We start from the raw sequence: 19,710 nt of genomic DNA, 5'->3' as shown, positions 1-19,710 counted from the left end.
GGTGGAGGGTTCCAGGCGCTACTGCCCCAGTTCTTTCGATGTTGCCACAGCTGCAGCACTGGCCCGCTGGCGCCAGACTTTACCCGAAGGCTCGCACACTGGGAAAAATTCTAAGTGTGCCCGCCGCACTGTAACACTATCATGGTTCACACCAATCGTTTTCAATTAACTTGCTTACTACTGTAACAATTATTTGTTGTTACTCATTACTTTATGTATATTAAAAGGTAACTAGCGTCAACAAGGAAAATAAAAACTTGTAACATAAATTTATGATTTTACAACAATAATATAACTAATATTTTTCTTAAATTATTGGGGAGGGGGGACTCCGCCACCTTCCCTCTCCCCCCCCCCACCAAAGTAATTTTTGAGGGGGCTCAGGCCCCCTCAGGCCCCATGGAGTCGGCGCCTGTGATGACTGACGACATACGGAAGTTTGGGGCTGGCCGTGAGTCTTGCACGGATAGCCAAATGGTAAGGCAACCGCTCGTGATAAGTGGGAAAGTAGGGTTCGAGTCTACATCTACATTTATACACCGCAAGCCACCCAACGGTGTGTGGCGGAGGGCACTTTACGTGCCACTGTCATTACCTCCCTTTCCTGTTCCAGTCGCGTATGGTTCGCGGGAAGAACGACTGCCGGAAAGCCTCTGTGCGCGCTCTAATCTCTCTAATTTTACATTCGTGATCTCCTCGGGAGTTATAAGTAGGGGGAAGCAATATATTCGATACCTCATCCAGAAACGCACCCTCTCGAAACCTGGACAGCAAGCTACACCGTGATGCAGAGCGCCTCTCTTGCAGAGTCTGCCACTTGAGTTTGCTAAACATCTCCATGACGCTATCACGCTTACCAAATAACCCTGTGACGAAACGCGCCGCTCTTCTTTGGATCTTCTCTATCTCCTCCGTCAACCCGATCTGGTACGGATCCCACACCGATGAGCAACACTCAAGTACAGGTCGAACGAGTGTTTTGTAAGCCACCACCTTTGTTGATGGACTACATTTTGTAAGGACTCTCACAATGAATCTCAACCTGGTTTCAGTGCCGTCATTCTAATGTACAACTGATGGTAGTCATTATTCGCAATTTCGAATTCATCTGATGTGTTTAATAACGGCTGCGGTCGCCGTACTGCATTGTCATCAGAATAGCACCTGCACTGGAATATCTTATTGAACAACTTTGGTTGATTAATATTTGTAAACAAAGTAACAAACATCTATGGATACAGTTGATACCCATGCCAGTGTGGCACATTTGAAAATCGTGGTAAAAGTGTAATTTGGTGTGTGACTGATGGCACCTGAGCTACAAAACAAATTTATCCACCCGTGTTTTTGGGATAACTGGCTGCGTTCTCGGACAGGCGTGTATTGTATGTAAGATGTTATTTCCTGATTTGAAAAGTTTATTTGCCACAACAGCGGCGACGTCTGGTATTATTCAGTTTTTATCTGGAGTGTAAGTGAACTGTTATTTTCCATAATTTTCGGTAATACGAAGCACATGAACATTACAGGGAGTTGTAATTAGTTGGTGAAAAGGATTTCTAATCGACATACACTTGTAATTGTGAGTAGTGTGTAAGGGGGCTTTACATATTTTGTTCCAGATTCGAAACAAATTGTCATTTCAAGAAGTTCGCGGTTTTCCTCTGTTTGGAACACATCAAAAATCTAACAGTCTCTCTTAACGCAGAATGCGTTGAATATGACGCGAGGCCATAGACATCTGCCAAACGTACAGATCAGTCTGTTACCACAACCTTTACTTTGCACCCACACTCGTTGGCTGCGCAACTCACTGTAAAATTGCCATCTTCCAACCTTACGTAGATTTCTTGTTGCATTACAGATCAATCTGTCCCCATAACCAAGATTTCAGTGTGACCCACTATTGCATTCTAGGCCCGTGTATTTCATACATTATTTATTTCAGACAGGGATATCGCGTCAAACAAAAGAAAAAAAAATTCTGGTTTTGTACCCTTTTGAATTCCAAATGTTGATCAAAGATTGTAAATGTTTCTCAGCCCTTGTTCTCACACAGCATAATTGTGTGTTACCTCTTGTCATTTCACATGACTCGTGGATTAACTATTGCAGGTATATAGGTTGTTACAAAAATGTTTGGCACAAACTGCAGGACACATTCCTCACACGTAGATGAAGAAATTATGTTAAATGAACATGGGTCTGGAAACACATTGTTTCCATGTCTCTCTAACTCAGAGAAGGCAGATGCCCATTTGATGTATGGATTAGCTGACAGCAGTGGTTCTCACACTCAACTGTTTGGGGGATATTTTCATGTTGAAGGTGCCCCAGAAGGAAAATGTTTGAAGCCATTGACAGTTGACTTTGGGAGCATGGGGCATTTAAATCTGATACTTGTGACTGGGGGATGCCTAGAAAGATGAGGACACCACAACAGGAGGAGGCAGTTCTTCATGTAGTTGATGACGACCCTAATGTCAGTACAGGACATGTAGCTGCAACACTGAATGTTGACCACATGGCTGTCTGGCTAGTGTTACAAAAGGTCCAGCTATATCTATATCATTTAAGTTACAGTGTGTGCAGGCACTATCAGCAGCTGATTTTCCTGCATGGGTACTCTTCTGCGAATGGTTTATTCAACCGAGTGTCAACCCTAATTTTAGTGGAATGGTGCTGTTCACAGTTGAGGCATCGTCTCAATGAGATCAGATAGGAAAGTTTCAAAATCTGCATGCAAGGGCTATGTCATTCCACACGCAACTGTTAAAGCAAGTCATCAGTGCAGATTTTATGTCAGTATTTGGGCCATCATTGTTGATGACTGTTTGGTTTGTTTCTTCCACCCAGGCTCAACGGACAAAGTTATTGTAATCTCATAGGGAATGTTCTACCTGATGTGTCAAGAGATGTGCATTTAGCTGAGCAACAAAACATGTGCTTCATGCACGATGGAGCACCTCCTCAGTTTACTGTTAATGTCTGTCGGCTTCTAAATAACAATTTGTTGACAGGTGGATAAGCGGAGATGGACCAATTGCCTGGCCTCCACTTCCTCTGGACCTAAATCCGCTGGACTTTTTTTTTGTGGGGACATTTGAAAGCTCTTGTGTATGGAACCCTGTACAAGATGTTCAGTCTCTGTGCCTGTATTATGGAAGGCTGCAAAAGCACAGGCAATATTCCAGGGAGATTCAAGGCGAAGGGCTGATGCGTGTCTCAATGGCCACAGACGGCGTATTGAACATCTCCTGTGAGAAAAAGTTGCTTGCTGTTTCCTAGTGTGTTCTGGTCGTGCGTATTTCCCGTGGTTAATGAATTTGAGAAAATGAGTTATAACACGGAAACAATGCACTTTCAGACCTATGTTCATACAATGTTTACAATTTCTTCGGCTACGTGTGAGGAATGTGTCCTGCTTTTTGTGCCATACATTTTTATTACACCTGCAATTTTATTACCCCTGTATGTGGTGATATAGTATCATGGTGCTATCTAAATGTTTTGTGGAAGTTATTGTAGTTTTCTGCTAGAGTTTCTTCTCAGTCCCGTAATTGTCTTGCGACAATCAGCTGTTTTCAGTTGTGTGTGTTGTCGTACAATGTGCTTTTTTGCTTGAGTAGTTTGATTGATGTAGTGTTTTGGAGTGTAGATGTGTACTTGTTTCAAGGAGAAATTGGTTGGGTTGGTTGTAATGATTAAACACGCAGTTTCTCCACAATCTCTAAATAACTTGCCTCTTGTGCAGTATCATAAACAAGTAGTTGCAAACAGTGATTACATTTACATATTTACATTACATAAATCCTGTAGAGAGAAAGCTTTTTAATATGGAAAAAAAAGCTGGAGAAACACAATAGAATAAAATGGTGCAAATTTTTGAAATATAAAATGCTAAAATGAGCTTCACTAGAGTATACCTAAATAAATTAGGTCACACAATTCTTCGAAAGATATCCTTCAGTGCAGTTGAAGTAGGCCTACTTGGAACAAAATAATTTTTATTTTTAATTCTAAATTCTGCTGTATTAATCACTAGACACTATAATACATTGTGATAGATTGTTGAATATGTATCCATTTATGTAGTTTGTTGCTATCTGTGCTTGCTTTAAACCTTTGAAAGACTTGTAAAGATGGCTTTGGTGTAATATTGCAATCATGCTTTGTGTTATTTTTGTAAAGAAAAAGGGATTTTGTTGACAAGACATTGAGTGTTTGTACAGTGGCACAGTTCTCAAACTATCAATGCTATAGGACATTCTGGGCTAGCACCAGATATGAATATTATTATACGCTTTTGCATTTTGAAAATGTTTCTTCTGTAAGTCAATGTTACCTGAAAAATGGTTCTATAAAATTGTTACTAACTGTAAATATGCAGGATAAATTAATTTCTTCATTTTTAAATCGCCCACAACCATCGTTAAATGTATTGCAGTTATAGCTGAACTAAATAAGACTAGTTAGTCAAACAAACAATAATTTTTCCCCAAATAACACATCAGTATGTTAAAATGCTTCATTAGCTGCTCATTCATTAAATGAAGTAGTATTATTTTTTTATTTACTATACTTCTGTTGTTTGCAAAAAGGACAAATTTTGCATCGTGTGACAGTGCATTTTGTAGATCATTAACGTGTGCTGGAAACAACAAATGAGACAAGAGCAAACTTAGTTGTACCTTGTGTCTGATTACTTCAACTTTAGTTTGCTCATTGTTATGTGATGGACATGGAACTGATACCCACTGTGTACACATAACATACAAATCATGGATTTACTTTGCCAAGTTTCCTGCAGTATTTTACCTTTTGCATGAAGACAGTGTGGTTCACACAGCCAAAAGCTATAATATAGTTATGTTGTTCCAATGTGAGGTGATATTGGGTTGAGGGGGAGGGGGGGAAGATGTGCTCTCTTTCGCAGCTGGTTCATGTGCGGTCAGAGAATTAGAGCTTGTGAGGATATGGCACCAACAATCTGTTTTCAGGCTGGGTTTGCAGGAGGAAGGGGAGGAGAAGACCAGCAGTACCTCTCTGTGAAGACCTTAGGAAGATCTTAACATACTGGGAAAGGGATTGCTCATCTGCTGCAGATGTACCACCCATAGATGCCCATACTGTAGGGGAGAAACCTTTTAGTGTAGAAGTGATGCTAACTATCAGAATGCAGGTACTGTTAATGGTTAGTGCGCTCATTATGACAGAAGTTTGTATGGCACCATTGGAAAGATGGAGACTAGATCCCAGGAAGGTGGGACGCTAGGCTGAGGAGGACCAGGTAAAGCATATGGGAGAAAAGGTGTCGAGGCTGTGGAAGAGGGGAGATACTTTGGCCCTGTGTTGACATCATGAAGACATTGTCAACAAACCTTAGCCAAATAGGGGCTTGGGGAGTTTGCATGGTTAGAAAGATTTCATCTGGATGCCCTACGAACAGATTTCCATAAGGGGGTACCATGTGGGTGCTGTGAATGTGCTGCAGATTTGATAAATATCTTCCCCTCTAAGGGGTAGTAGTTTGCCTAACAATGTGGTTTGTCAGCTGCATAAGGAGTAAAATGGTGGGTTTGGAGTTGGTAGGACATAGGGACAGGTAGTGTTCAGTATGATAGTGGCTAGGCCATGGTTAGCAGCAATGTTGGTGGTGTATAGGGAGGTGGTCTCAACAGTGTTAAGTAGCAACCCAGGTGAAGGAAATGGTTTATATCTCTGATATGGAAAGCTAAACTGTGGACGGTGGATTGGAGTCATTGGGTAACAAAAGCCAATATTCTTTCTGTGGGAGCACAGCAGTCAGCTTCAGTGGGGCATCTAGGATTGTTATATTTATGGATTTTGAGAAGCATGTAGAAGGTCGATGTGCTGGCGGTTGGGTAATCTCTGTGTTTAACACAACAGTAGCAGAGTTTGCCGGGAGGATACGTAAAGTGTCTCAAATTTGTGGTCATATGTTCTTTCCTCAATGGAGAGTTTTTATTCTTGGAAAGGAATGGAGGGTGGAGGCCAAGTTGGATGTAAGGAATTCCTGGAAAATAAATAGGTGGAAGTTATCTGGGACTGATGCAGGGGTTCCATATGGAATGAGAGGACAGCGGGTCTTTGATGAGTCCAACAAGATTGAACTTGGGTGTGGGGCTGAAGTTGAGACATTTGGATAGGACTAAAACTTCTTTCGGATTCCAATTTTTAGTAGGAAGGGTGGCAACCATAACCCCACAGTGGCTATGAATACTTATCATTGTCCCTGGAAATGAGGAACTTCCTAATTACAGTCTGTCCCATCCCTTCTAAAGTGGTATACCACTAGCCGCTCGACCTGTGAAATATCCAGTTCATCCTTATGCCACACCTGCTCCAAATCCATTGGCAAGTGGATCATATCCATGTGGAAGACCCAGATGTGAGACCTGTTCAGTGCATCCACCATGACATCCTACTCCAGTTCTGTCAAAGGCACATTTTATCCTATTAATGTGAAAGCAGTCATATCATATACCAGCTCTATCATAAGTTCTGCATAACATATTATATGGGAATGACCACTGATCAGCTGTCCACAAAAATGCATGGCATCCACCAAACTGATTGTGATGCCACAACTATGCAGTGAGTCACTGCCCATACTGCTCCTATTATTCATATTGTGCTAAGGGCTTTCCATTAGCAAACTATGGTGAGAACTAGGTGGACTATACCTTATGTTTACTTATTTAGTAATAAGAATGAGACAATTAGTAGCAGGGCACAAATGTCTCAGAATCTGTTTTCAATTATGCAGAGAAAAGATGGGATTTGAAATGTTTATCTTCTAAACTCAAAAAGGATTGGGAACAATTAACTGGAATTCTTAAATCTATTAAAGACTTCATAATGGTAGCCTTTCAGATGAGACAGCCACAGCATTTCAAGCATTAACCCTTTTAATCTGCAAAACCTTTATGGAGTTTGCACTATTAGTTTGAAAGGCTTAATAAAGAGCAAGGGATAAGTCCTTCGAACAAGATGTGGCTGATGTTCTCTAATGATCTTGTTGTCAATGTGATTTAATCGTTAACTATTATGGACCATCTCTCAGATAGCTATGATTTTTTTGTCTTATGATATTTCGCACATCCCTGTGAAGTGAAGAGGACTCACCTGTGTACCTTTCTGTTGGATTGCAAGCTGCACATATCAGACCTCTTGCATTGTTGCTGTCCTTTGTTTCTTATTTGTGGGCCTTGAGAGATCTCACAGACGTATCATAATATTTGTGCATTGTGTTTTTGTTGAATAGTACTGTTTCTCTGTGGTGGGGAAAGCTGGATTTTCTATTCAGTGTATTTTACACGAGATAGATGGGGATATTCAATAATGGCTCAGTGAATTCTCATATGAAAACTTTCCCGATAATGACCCTGGTTTTGAGATATTTAGTAATTGTGACACAATTCAGAGCAAGAAACTGAAAGTAAGAAAAAGGCAACATAAAATCGTCTTGCAGCTACCTGGACTGTGACAGATGGCGAAAAGTCTTGGAGAAAACCCTACTGTTTTGAATGAATGGAGTCTGTTCTTTACCCAATATATTAAGATAAAATCATTCTATGGACAAATCTTAAAATGTAGGAACTTGGAGCTAATGATTGCTTATCATATCTATGAGATGTTGATGTCTTTGGATTGAAGTCATTAATAGGACTATTAAAGTATTCAGATGTTTTCAGATTGGGGAAGAAATCAGTTTACAACTTGTTTGCAGCCTAAGGAACAAACAAATGTGTTTTCAATTGTGCTGTTAGTAAAGAAAGATTATCATGTTTTTAGTATCTGGATTATTATATGACAATCAAGATAATCAATTGGAAAGGAATAAAGTAGACAAATATTTGTGCATTTCATTGAAAATAGTAAACCTTTCTACTCTTGTACCTTTTCCTACTGTTGTACCTTTCTGTGGAAGGCATGGGTTTAGAATGTATATGCCAAAAAACCAGCAAAATATAGCATGAAAATTCAGTGCTTGACTGACACATATACAGATTACTTATATAATGCATACATTCATTCTGAAAAAGACAGCAATAATCACACCTTTTCATTAAAGCATGAGAATGGTCACTGTGTTCCCACATAGTGTTCTTCAATTGGTGTAACCTTTTGAAAACACATGGAGAAATATTACAGGTAACAGCTGGTACTCATTAGTGAGACAAGTCAATGAACTTCCATCAGTATTCTTAAAAGAAACAAAAAGAAGATTCCACAGCCATTTCTACCTAATAAGAATCCAGGTGTTAAGACAACTGTTTATGGTTTTGCTGAAGTGATTCTGGTTCCATTTGTGTCAAAAAAGTCCAAAGCTGCAATATTAGTGTCTTCTATGGTCCTGACTCAGGAAAACTTGAGATCATCATGTTTTATAACACAAGAAAATGTGTTAAGGACTGTCTCAACCAATGGTTTACAACTTTATAAAGTTTCTGAACAGCAAGACGGCCTTTGGCCATTTTCTTCACATTAATGATTGTCGCTGGTAGTGTGAATTCTTATGTGTTGCATCAAGCTTATCCAAAGGCAGAAGTAATGATGAAATTGACCTTCATGAAGACTCCAGCAAGAGACGTTGTTGAGCTACATGTAAGGTGCAGACTTTCTGTTGGACACTTGCCATGAGAGTTGAATGACACCATCAGAAGAATACTTCATATGTAAAATGAGCTTCAAACACAGAAAAAATTGTTTGAAAAACATGCCTTTCTCCTCATTTCAAGAGGGAAACAAGCTATCCATGTCAACAGTGTAGTGTTTCAGTTTGTTTGGAGTGTTCTAGGAACATCTCTGTGAAATGCATGCAAGTTGAAAGTGATTAAAATATGAGTCAGGGTCTCTTAAGATACATAATATTACTTTCTATTTGATCTTCTAAAATTACAATTTGGCAAAGTTTGCCCCTTCATAAAATTATGGAGTGCAGTTGTTGGTCTACACTGAAACAGTGAGTAGTAAACTCGAAACTGATTTTGCATACAGTTTCTCATAAATGTGTAGTGGTGCAGCAGTACGGACAGTTGCGTGTCCCATTTTGGGTGCCAGACTGGAATAGGTAGGTGGTGCCATGACCACTATGGAGGATGGTAAATCTGCTCTTCTAATGGTCAGGATGGAACTGGTTCTCCCACGTAAGTGTTGGGGAGTTTACGGGAAGGGCTATGGGAATCCATTGTAGGTGAAGGTGACTGCAGCACGACGAGACTGTGTATGTAAACTCTTTATTACTCCAACAAAATAGAACAGTTCAGGTGGGTGCCCTTGTCTGAAAGTGCAGCTTAGCTTTGACCCCTGTGTTCCACAGGCATGGCTCGGGGTTGATCTTGTGGCACATGGCATCAAGAACCTACGTCACAAGGACAACAGTTCCTGCTGCCTCAGTAGTGCCAAAGCCTTGCATGGTTGGCATACCTCAGTAGTGCTGCGTCAGATGCAGTGACTTTGTTGGTATTACACTGCTGGCAGGACAGCTGTGTCCTGCCCAAGACAAGTGTGATTAGGATGGCATTGGTTCGATCCTTGCGCCATCTGGTGGCAGCCTGCAGCTGGAAGAATGTTAGGGGCCTCAAGGTGGTCAGCACACAGCAGACACTGATTTGAAGTTTGGCTGCATTGACAATCCAGCCTGGCCAGAAGGACAGCTTTATACACACCCAGGCAGATGTTGTTGTGTCTGAGGTCATGCACACAGTCCCCCCCCTCCCCCCCCCCCCCCACCCCCCACCCCGCACCCCAAGTGCCGTCGAAATGTCTCAGGCACTGGTCATTGCCCCAGCAGCTGAGCCCGAGTTGCAGAGCTGCTGGCATGGTCTAGTTTCTGAACTTGCAGGTTTCGGCAATCTTTCGGTTTCTGGCATAGAGGTCCCACCTCGTGCCCATAGTGCTACACTCATCTCTTCCTAGAATAGTTCAGCCAACCATGTTCTTGAATGTATAAGGTCTGACTGCAACAAAGAAGCTGTTTACAGTTCATATTTTACAGAGCACTAGTACAAGAGTACAGGAGGGTAATATTGTGGCGTGCATAACGAGGTGTGGTTCCGACCAGAGCATGGAAGTTCACAGCTTGTTGCTAAAGGGCATGTGTACACGTCATGTGACTATACAGAGCTAGCAATAACATGCATCAATTGTCCAGTGCTGCCAGTCGCATTGCAAATAATGACATGAAGACATCAAACAAAGAACGAAAAGGTGTTGTTTCTTTTCTGACACCAGAAGGAGTAGGAAGAACGGACATTCATTGACAAATGTCACAAGTGTACGGCGAACATTGGATGTCCCTTGCAAGGGTCAAGGCATGGCACAAGTGCTTCAGGGAAGGACGGGTGTCTTAAGCCAATCATGCACGGTCTGGAGCACCACACTGCATTACTGATGACATCGTCTGACTGGTGGATGCACTCATTGCCCAACACCACTGAGTGACAGTGAAAGCTATAGCTGCCATGGTCAGATTGAGCATCAGAACTGTTCACACCTTCATGAAGGAACAACTGCATTTGCGCAAAGTGTGTGCCCGATGGTGACCCCTAAAGTTTTCAACCACACCAGGAAGCATGTCGAATGGCCCACTGTCTTGCTCATCTGCAGTGCTGTGCTTGGGAAGGGGATGCGTTCCTGGCACGAGTTGTGGATGGAGATGAGTCATGGTATCATCACTTCGAACTAGAATTGAAAAGACAAAGTCTCCAGTGGAAGCATCCAGGGTCACCATCACCAAAAAATGCCAAGGCCATCCACATGAGTGCAGGGAAGGTTATGCTGGCATTCTTCTTTGACCAAGACGGCTGCCTTCTGATTCACTTCCTGCAGCATGGGACAACAGTGAATGGCCAGTGTTACTTGCAAACCTTGACCACCCTTCGTCAAGCGATCAAATCAAAATGATCAGGCAATCTCACCTGTCGGGTCATTCTGCCCCACGACAATGCAAAGCCTCATACGGCCAACACAGTCGCGGCACTCGTGCAGAAATTCAAATGGGAGGTTCTCGGCCACCCTCCACACAGTCCGGACCTCTCTCCCTGTGATTACGCCGTTTTTGGTCCACTTAAAAGGCTCTGAGGGGCAAATGATTCATCTTGGACGACGACGTCCAGCTGTACGTGCAGAACTGGTTAACATCGCAGCCCCAGGAATTTTATGAGACAGCCATTCACCGCCTTGTGTCAAAGTGGGACAAGTGTCTCAACAGCCAAGGTCAGTACTTCTAACATACAGGTACTGGTTTCTGTAATTATGCGTCCGGCTCGTTTCTTTTTGAATGCCCCTTATAGCTTAAACAACCTTATAGGCGAGATTTCTGGTTTTGAGAAATGTGTAGTGTAATGTGTACAGTAAAAACTTAGCATGCTTAAGTTAGTGTGGTAACATTTTGATCATTTTGTGAAGTGTGACAACTAGGTTAGGGTAAGTGATGCACTTACAAGGTTAAGGATTAGAGTAAAGTAGGACAGCCATTGAGGAAGAGTGGGTGCATAGCTTTGTAATGTTGGGGGATGCCTTCTGGAATCCAAAATGGTTTAACACTATTGCCAAATGAATGCGGGAATATTGTGGACTGTAAGACTTTTATGGGCTTTACCTACAGACTCCATGACACAACTTAGAAAACTTTTCAGGGAGCAGTGAGTGGATTGTGAAAGTGAACCAAAGAGAAAATGATGTGGACAAAAGCAAGCATTAGAGTTAAAGTGTAATAGTGTATAGTGTCCATGTCACAGGATGTCTACATAGTGTACAGAGACTTCTCATTCATAACTGCGTCTCAATATCTGAGCCCAAGAAGGTGGAACAGTGAAGACAGTTTAAATATAAATAAAGGAACAAAGAATACAGACATACAATAGCTAAAAAAGAAGTTGTGCTCTTGTTTGCACATTGCAGACTCCGGGTAGTTTCTTTTTGAATGACCCTTATACGTCCTAATCACTTACTTTAATTACAGCAAACCATCCCCTTTACACTTGTACACAAGGCTCTTTCATAAATGCAACACCTTCTATAATTTGAATCTTGGCATTACTAAATGCATTCAGACATAATCGTAACATATACACGCAATTTTTTGGAAGAAGAGCTTAACATAAACCATCTTCAAAAAGAAACTAAGCTGTGGTAGTGTTACTAGAGTCACACTGTATTGACCTCAAGAACTGGGGAACTATCACTTAAACCTTAAACTGTATCTCTCACCCCTAGAGACCTGTCCAGTGTATCGTGCTGCATAGGTTCCTAGATCTTACTGATGTATTTAACTACATGTGCTTTCCCAGCTACAGCTTGTGTCTCTTAGTACACCTATGATACTCTGTACGACTTCCTAGTTACTGATATATTCTCCCTTACACTGACTCTAACATTTATCCTAGGTATGAAATTATAATGAAATCCAGACCTGCTTACAGACATTGATAAATACCAACGGTAACAATTGAAAAATGTGTGCCCCGACCAGTACTCGAACCCAGGACCTCCTGCTTACATGGCAGACGCGCCATCCAACTGAGACACCGAGGACACAGACGATATTACGATTGCAGGGACTTATCTCTGGCATGCTCCCTGTGAGACTCACACTTTCCAACTTTCTGTCCACACACTACATTTGTAGTGCGCCTGCCCACTATACTCATTACTCGCGGCAGTCAATCTACCGATTCCCATAACAGTTCGGGCAATGTGAGTGCATCCGCACTAAAGATCATTGGCTGGTAAGCCTTATCTATATGAAGATGGTATCTGTTCTTTCAGGCATGTCTGAAAGAAGAGATACCATCTTCATATAGATAAGGCTAACCAGCCAATGATCTTCAGTATGGATCGGTAGATTGACTGACACGAGTAATGAGTATAGTGGGCAGGAGCACTACAAATGTAGTGTGTGGACTGTAAGTTGGGAATGTGGGTCTCACGGGGAGTGTGCCAGAGATAAGTCCCTGCAGTAGCACTGTAGTCCGTGTCCTCGATGGCTCAGTCAGATAGTGTGTCTGCCATGTAAGCAGGAGGTCCTGGGTTCGAGTCCCGGTCAGGGCACACATTTTTCAGATGTCTCCATTGATATTTATCAATGCCTGTAAGCAGCTAAAGGTCTGGATTTCATTATCATTTCATTTTTCGAGAGCTGCAAAGTCACCAATGGTATCTGTACAGATACCAGCTTCATATACTTATCCTAGGTGGATTTTCTGCTACTAGGGTGTGGTTTTTCCTGCAAACCAGGAGTGGTTTAATTGACAAAATCAGGACCAATGACTTGCTTCACATCTGTGTGGTGCCTCCAGTGTATTGCTACCTTTATTCAGTGCCACTTGATGCAAAGGCAAATAACCCAAACTATAAGGTACTGTTGTGGCACTGGTTTCCATTTCAGTTTTTCAGCCCCCACCCCCACCCCAATATTTACAACTACCTTACTGGAAAGTAGAATAAGCTGTAGGAGCATGGTGCTGAAACGAAAAATGAAAAGTTCCGCACACAACTGTGGCACCTTGAATGTCAAATCACTTATCTAGTACCTTTCTTTTGTCATCAGTCTGACTGATGTGATGTGGCCCACCATGAACTCCTCTCCTGTGCTAATGTTATCATCTCAGAGTAGTCCGCCTGCATAGCGTAGCAGTAGTGTTACCGCCTACCATGCAGGTTGCCCAGTTTTTATTCCCGACAGGTGACTGGGTTTGTGTGTCCTTCATCATCATTCCCCCCCCCCCCCCCCCACTGCCTCATTGAATGTTCCATGTCTTCCCAGTCTCACGATGTCATCCTCCAGTGGAATTGCGGCGGTTTTTTCCACTGTCTGGCTGAGCTACGGCAACTGTTAAGCTTTACACCTGCTATCTGCATTGCCCTCTAGGAAACCTCGTTCCCAGCAATGTGAACCCCTGCCCTCTGCAGCTATAAGGGATATTACAAGAACCGTAATGACTATAATCGAGTGTCAGGTGTGTTTATGTCCTAAACTCGGTCTGCAGTGAACATGCGCCCCTTCAAATCCCTCTTGAAGCTGTGGCTGTCAGAATAAGGATGACGCAGGAAATACCTGTCTGCAATGTATATCTTCCTCCAGATGGTGCAGTACCCCTGAGTGTGTTAGCTGCACTGATTGATCAACTCCCTAAACCTTTCCTACTTCTGGGCGATTTTAATGCCCATAACCCCTTGTGGGGTGGTACCATGCTTACTGGCTGAGGCAGAGATGTCGAAACTTTACCGTTGCAATTCAACCTCTGCCTCTTAAATACTGGGGCCACCACACTTTTCATTGTGGCTCGTGGTAGTTACTCGGCCATTGATTTATCAACTTGCAGCCAAGGACTTCTCCCATCTATCCACTGGAGAGCACATGACGACCTGTGTGGTAGTGACCACTTCCCCATCTTCTTGTCACTGCCCCAGTGTCAAGCACATGGACAGCTGCCCAGATGGGCTTCGAACAAGGCGGACTGGGGAACTTTCACCTCTGCTGTCATCGCTGAATCTCCCCCACACAGTAACATCGATATGATGGTTGAGCAGGTGACTAGCACAATTGTTTCTGCAGCAGGAAACGCGATCCCTCCCTCTTTAGGGTGCTCGAGGCATAAGGTAGTCCCTTGGTGGTTGCTGGAAGTCACTGAAGCAATTAAGGAGTGTCGGCGAGCTCTACAGCGACACAAGTGGCACCCTTCCCTGGAGCACCTCATAGCCTGTAAATGCCTCTGTGCCCGTGTTTGCTACCTTATCAGACAACGGAAGAAGGAGTGTTGGGAGAGATACGTCTCCACCATTGGGTGCCACGCGGCACCTTCCCAAGTCTGGGCAAAGATCAAATGTCTTTTCGGGTACCAGGCCCCAACAGCTGTCCCCGGTGTTACCATAAATGGTGAGTTATGTACTGATCCAAATGTGATTGACGAGCACTTTGCTCGAGCCATTGCATTGGAGAATTACCCCCTAGTCTTTTGCACACACTCAAACGGCGGCTGGAAGGGAACGTCCTCTCATTCACTACACGCTGCAGTGAAACCTATTTACACAGTGGGAGCTCCTCAGTGTCCTTGCACATTTCATCATCTTCAACCGGATCGGGTGCGATAACGTCTTTCCATCCCAATGGCAGGAGAGCACCATCATTCTGGTTCTCAAACCCGGTAAAAACCTGCTTGATATGGATAGCTATTGGCCCATCAGCCTCACCAACGTTCTTTGTAAGCTGCTGGAACATATGGTATGTCGGCGGTTGGGTTGGGTCCTGGAGTCACGTGGCTTTCTGGCTCCATGTCAGGGCGGCTTCTGCCAGGGTCACTCACCACTGATGATCTTGTGTCCATCGAGTCTGCCATCCGAACAGCCTTTCCCAGATGGCAACACCTGATTGCCATCTTTTTTGACTTACGTAAAGCATACGACACGACTTGGCGACATTGTATCCATTTTTAACCAAAACTTCCTGTCGCTTCGTACTTTCTGTGTCCAAGTTGGTGACTCCCATAGTTCCATCCGTATCCAGGAGAATGGAGGCCCGCAGGGCTCTGTATTGAGTGTCTCTCTATTTTTAGTGGCCATTAATGGTCTAGCAGCAGCCATCGGGCCCTCCATGTCACCTTCTCTCTATGCAGACAACTTCTGTATTTCGTACTGCTGCTCCAGTACTGTTGTTGCTGAGTGGTGCCTCCAGGGAGCCATCCACAAGGCGCAGTCGTAGGCTCTAGCCCATTGCTTCCAGTTTTCAGCCACAAAGTCGTGTGTCATGCACTTCTGTCGGCAGCGTACCATTCATCCGGAACCCACACTTTACCTTAATGATGATCCACTCACTTAGTGGAGACATATGAATTCCTAGGACTAATTTTCGACGCTCGATTGACTTGGCTCCCTCATCTTTGTCAGCTTAAGCAGAAGTGCTGGCAGCACCTCAATGCCCTCCATTGCCTGAGCAACACCAATTGGGGTGCAGATCGCTCTACGCTGCTGCAGCTCTACAGAGTCCTTGTCCAATCCTGAATTGACTATGGGAGTGTGGTTTATGGTTCAGCAGCACCTTCAGCATTGCATTTACTCGACCCTGTGCACCACTGCAGAGTTCGATTAGCAACAGGAGCTTTTAGGACGAGTCCGGTGACCAGCATACTGGTGGAGGCTGGTGTCCCTCCACTGCAGATCAGACATGCGCAACTGCTCACCAGTTATGCAGCACTCATTCATAGTTCCCTGGAGCACCAGTTTTTCCGTCTCCTTTTCCCGCCCGTGGCAGTCCATCTCCCGCATCGGTGGCCGAGATCAGGGCTAACGATTGCGGTTCGCGTGCGGTCCCTTCTCTCCGAACTGGAGTCCTTCCCTTTACCACCTCTACTTGCGGTCTGTTCACATACGCCTCCATGGTGTACGCCTCGGCCGCAGCTTTGTCTGGACCTTTTGCATGGCTCTAAGCAGTCCATTAACCCCACCGCTCTCTGCTGCCACTTCCTCTCAATTCTTGACGTGTTTCAGGGCTCTGAAGTGGTTTACACCGACGGCTCATTGGCTGATGGTCACGTAGGCTTCGCATATGTTCATGGAGGACATATTGAGCAGCACTCCTTGCCAGTTGGCTGCAGTGTTTTCGCTGCAGAGCTGGTGGCCATATCTCATTCTCTTGAGTACATCTGCTCATGCCCTGGTGAGTCATTTCTCCTGTGTCCTGACTCATTGAGCAGCCTACAAGCTATCGACCAGTGCTACCCTCGCCACACTCTGGTAGTGTCCAGTCAGGAGTCCATCCATGCCCTGAAACAGTCCCACCGTTCCGTGGTGTTTGTGTGGACCCCAGGACACATCGGAATCCCTGGCAACGAACTTGCCGACAGGCTGGCCAAGCAGGCACCGTGGAAACTGCTTCTTGAGATAGGCACCTCCGAAGCTGACCAGGGTTTTCTGGCTTTGGGAGACGGAATGGCATAAGAGCACACGCAACAAACTGCATGTCATTAAGGAGACTGTGACTGTGTGGAAGTCTTCCATGCAGGCCTCTTGCAGGAAATCAGTTGTCCTCTGCCGGCTCTGCATTGGCCATATGTGGCTAACGCATGGTTACCTACTCCATCGCGAGGACCCATCTCAGTGTCACTATTGCTCCCAAATGACAGTCGTCCAGTTCTTGCTGGACTGCCCACTTTTAGCCACTCTGTGGCAGACTTTTAACTTTCCCAGCACCCTGCCTTCAGTGTTGTGTGACAATGCCTCCACAGCAGCTTTAGTTGTATGTTTTATCCATGAGAGTGGGTTTTATACTTCTATGTAGGTTTTAGCGCATGTTGTATGTCCCTCAGTGACCTCCACCCTAGTGCTTTTAGGGTGGAGGTTTTAATGTATTGCAGAGTGGCTGGCTTTCCCTTTTGATTCTCGTGGTTGGCCAGCCACTGTAATGTGCTTTCACGTTTTACTCTCTTCTTGTTTGTAGTGTCTCTCTGTTGTTTTCTTGTCCTCTTTTGTTCCTTTTAGTGTTCGTTGCTTTCCCTTTGTTCTTGTGGCTTTTCCTTTCTTTCTGTTTTGTGTTATATGTTTCATCCGTTTTCTTCTCACACTTGTGGCATTGTTTTATTAGGACCAAGGGACCGATGACCTTGTAGTCTGGTCCCTTCTCCTGCCTCTAAACCAACCAACCAACCATCTCAGATTAGCACTTGCAACCTACATCCTCAATTATTTGCTGGATGCATCCAAATCTCTTGTCTTCCTCTCCAGCTTTTATCCTCTACAGTTCTCTCTACTACCATGAAAGTTATTCCCTGATGCCTTAACAGTGTCCTATCATCCTTCTTCTTGTCGGTGTTTACTATATATTCCTTTACTCGCTGTTTCTGTGGAGAACTTCCTCATTCCTTAACTTTTCTGTCCACCTAATTTTCAACATTCTTCTGTAGCACATCTCAAATGCTTTTATTCTCTTCTGTACCGGTTTTCCTACAGTCCATGTCTCACTGCCATACAACACTGTGATCCAAATGTAAATTCTCAGAAATTTCTTCCTCAAATTAAGACCTATGTTTGATATTAATTGACTTCTCTTGGCCAGGAATACGATTTTTGCCAGTGGTGTTCTGCTTGTTACACCTTCCATGCTCAGTCCATCAAGGGTTACTCTGCCACGTAAGTAGCAGAGTTCCTAATTTACATCTACTTTGTAATCACCAATTGTGATGTTAAGTTTCTTCCTGTTCTTATTGCTGCTACTTCTCATTACTTCTGTCTTTCTTCGAGTTACTCTCAATCCATATTTTATACACTTTAGACGGTTCATTTCATTCAACAGATCCTGTAATTCTTCGCTTTCACTGAGAATAGCAATGTCATCAGCAAATCTTAACACTGATATCCATTCACCTTAAATTTTAATCCCATTCATAAACCTGTCTTTTATTTTCATTATTGCTTCTTCGACATATGTATTGAACTACATCCCTGTCATATGTGATTTTTAATCCATGAACTTCATGCTTGGTCTTCCATTCTCATTGTTCACCTTGGTTTCTTGTACATATTGTGTATTACCACATACTGTATATTACCCATCTTTCTCTATAGCTTACTGCTATTTTTCTCAGGATTTCGAACATCTTGTACCCATTTAAATTGTCGAATGCTTTTTTCAGGTCGACAGATTGTATGGACGTGGCTTGATTTTTCATCAGACTAGTTTCATTATCAACCACAATGTCAGAACTGCTTCTGTGGTGCTTTTACCCATCACAAAGCCAAAATGATCATTATTTCACAGATTGTCAATTTTCTTTCCCATTCTTTTGTATATTATTCTTGTCAGCAACTTGGATGCATGAGGTCTTAAACTGATTCTGCAATAATTCTCGCCTGTGTCAGGTCTTGCAGTCTTTGGAATTGTGAGGATGATGTTTTTCCGAAAGTCTGATGGTATATCGCCAGTCTCATACATAATCAATATTATGAGAAGGAAAGTTGCCTCACCATATAGCGGAGACGCTGAGTCGCAGATAGGCACAACAAAATGACTCTCGCAGTTATAGCTTTTGGCCATTAAGGCCTTTGTCAACAATAGACACACATATGCATAAGTACAACCACTCTCACAAACACAACTCACACACATGACTGCAGTCTCAGGCAACTGAAACCAAACTGCACACTGCCTCTCATAATATTGTTACATTCCATCCTGGATTTTCCATTGTTTAACATTAATAATCACTTTGTTACCACTTCTCCATCAATTTTAGAAATTCCTGTGGGATGTTGTCTATCCCTTGTGTCTTATTTGATTTTAAATCTTTCAAAGTTCTTATAAATTTTGATTCTGATACTGGATCCCCTATCTCTTGTATATCAACTCCTGTTTCTCCTTCTGTCATCTACATCTATATCCACATCCATACTCCGCAAGCCACCTGACGGTGTCCTCCCCCTCATAGAGGCCCTCAGTGTGCTCTTTCCGCCTATCTGTTCTCTCCTCTGCATTTAACAGTGGAATTCCAATTCCACTCTTATGTACCACATCATCATTCATTCATCATTGGCGCAATGGCTCTCTGTGAGAAGCTTTTTCCATTCTTCCCTGTTTAGTGCTGAACTGCTCCAATTTTGAATTTGAGTTTCCATTATGTGCTCTGTGACAGTTTCCTCCCACCTTAGCCTCATCTCTTCCTACTCTCCTGGTTCCTTCAGGCACTGTGC

The 19,710-nt window shown here is 43.3% G+C and overlaps 1 protein-coding gene across 1 annotated transcript in view; it reads left to right on the top strand.

The window, feature by feature from the left end:
* The first annotated feature begins 1,199 nt into the window (after window positions 1-1,199).
* LOC124607366 (sugar transporter SWEET1-like) overlaps window positions 1,200-19,710 on the top strand; it is a 189,646-nt gene continuing 171,135 nt past the window's right edge. The window contains exon 1 of the mRNA XM_047139679.1: window positions 1,200-1,471. Within this exon, the coding sequence (XP_046995635.1) occupies window positions 1,395-1,471 (77 nt within the window). The 5' untranslated portion in view covers window positions 1,200-1,394. The remainder of the gene's footprint in view (window positions 1,472-19,710) is intronic.

This window comes from Schistocerca americana, chromosome 3, assembly GCF_021461395.2.
Source record: "Schistocerca americana isolate TAMUIC-IGC-003095 chromosome 3, iqSchAmer2.1, whole genome shotgun sequence".
NCBI classification, from domain to species: domain Eukaryota; kingdom Metazoa; phylum Arthropoda; class Insecta; order Orthoptera; family Acrididae; genus Schistocerca; species Schistocerca americana.
This window is presented reverse-complemented; position numbering and strand designations above follow the sequence as displayed.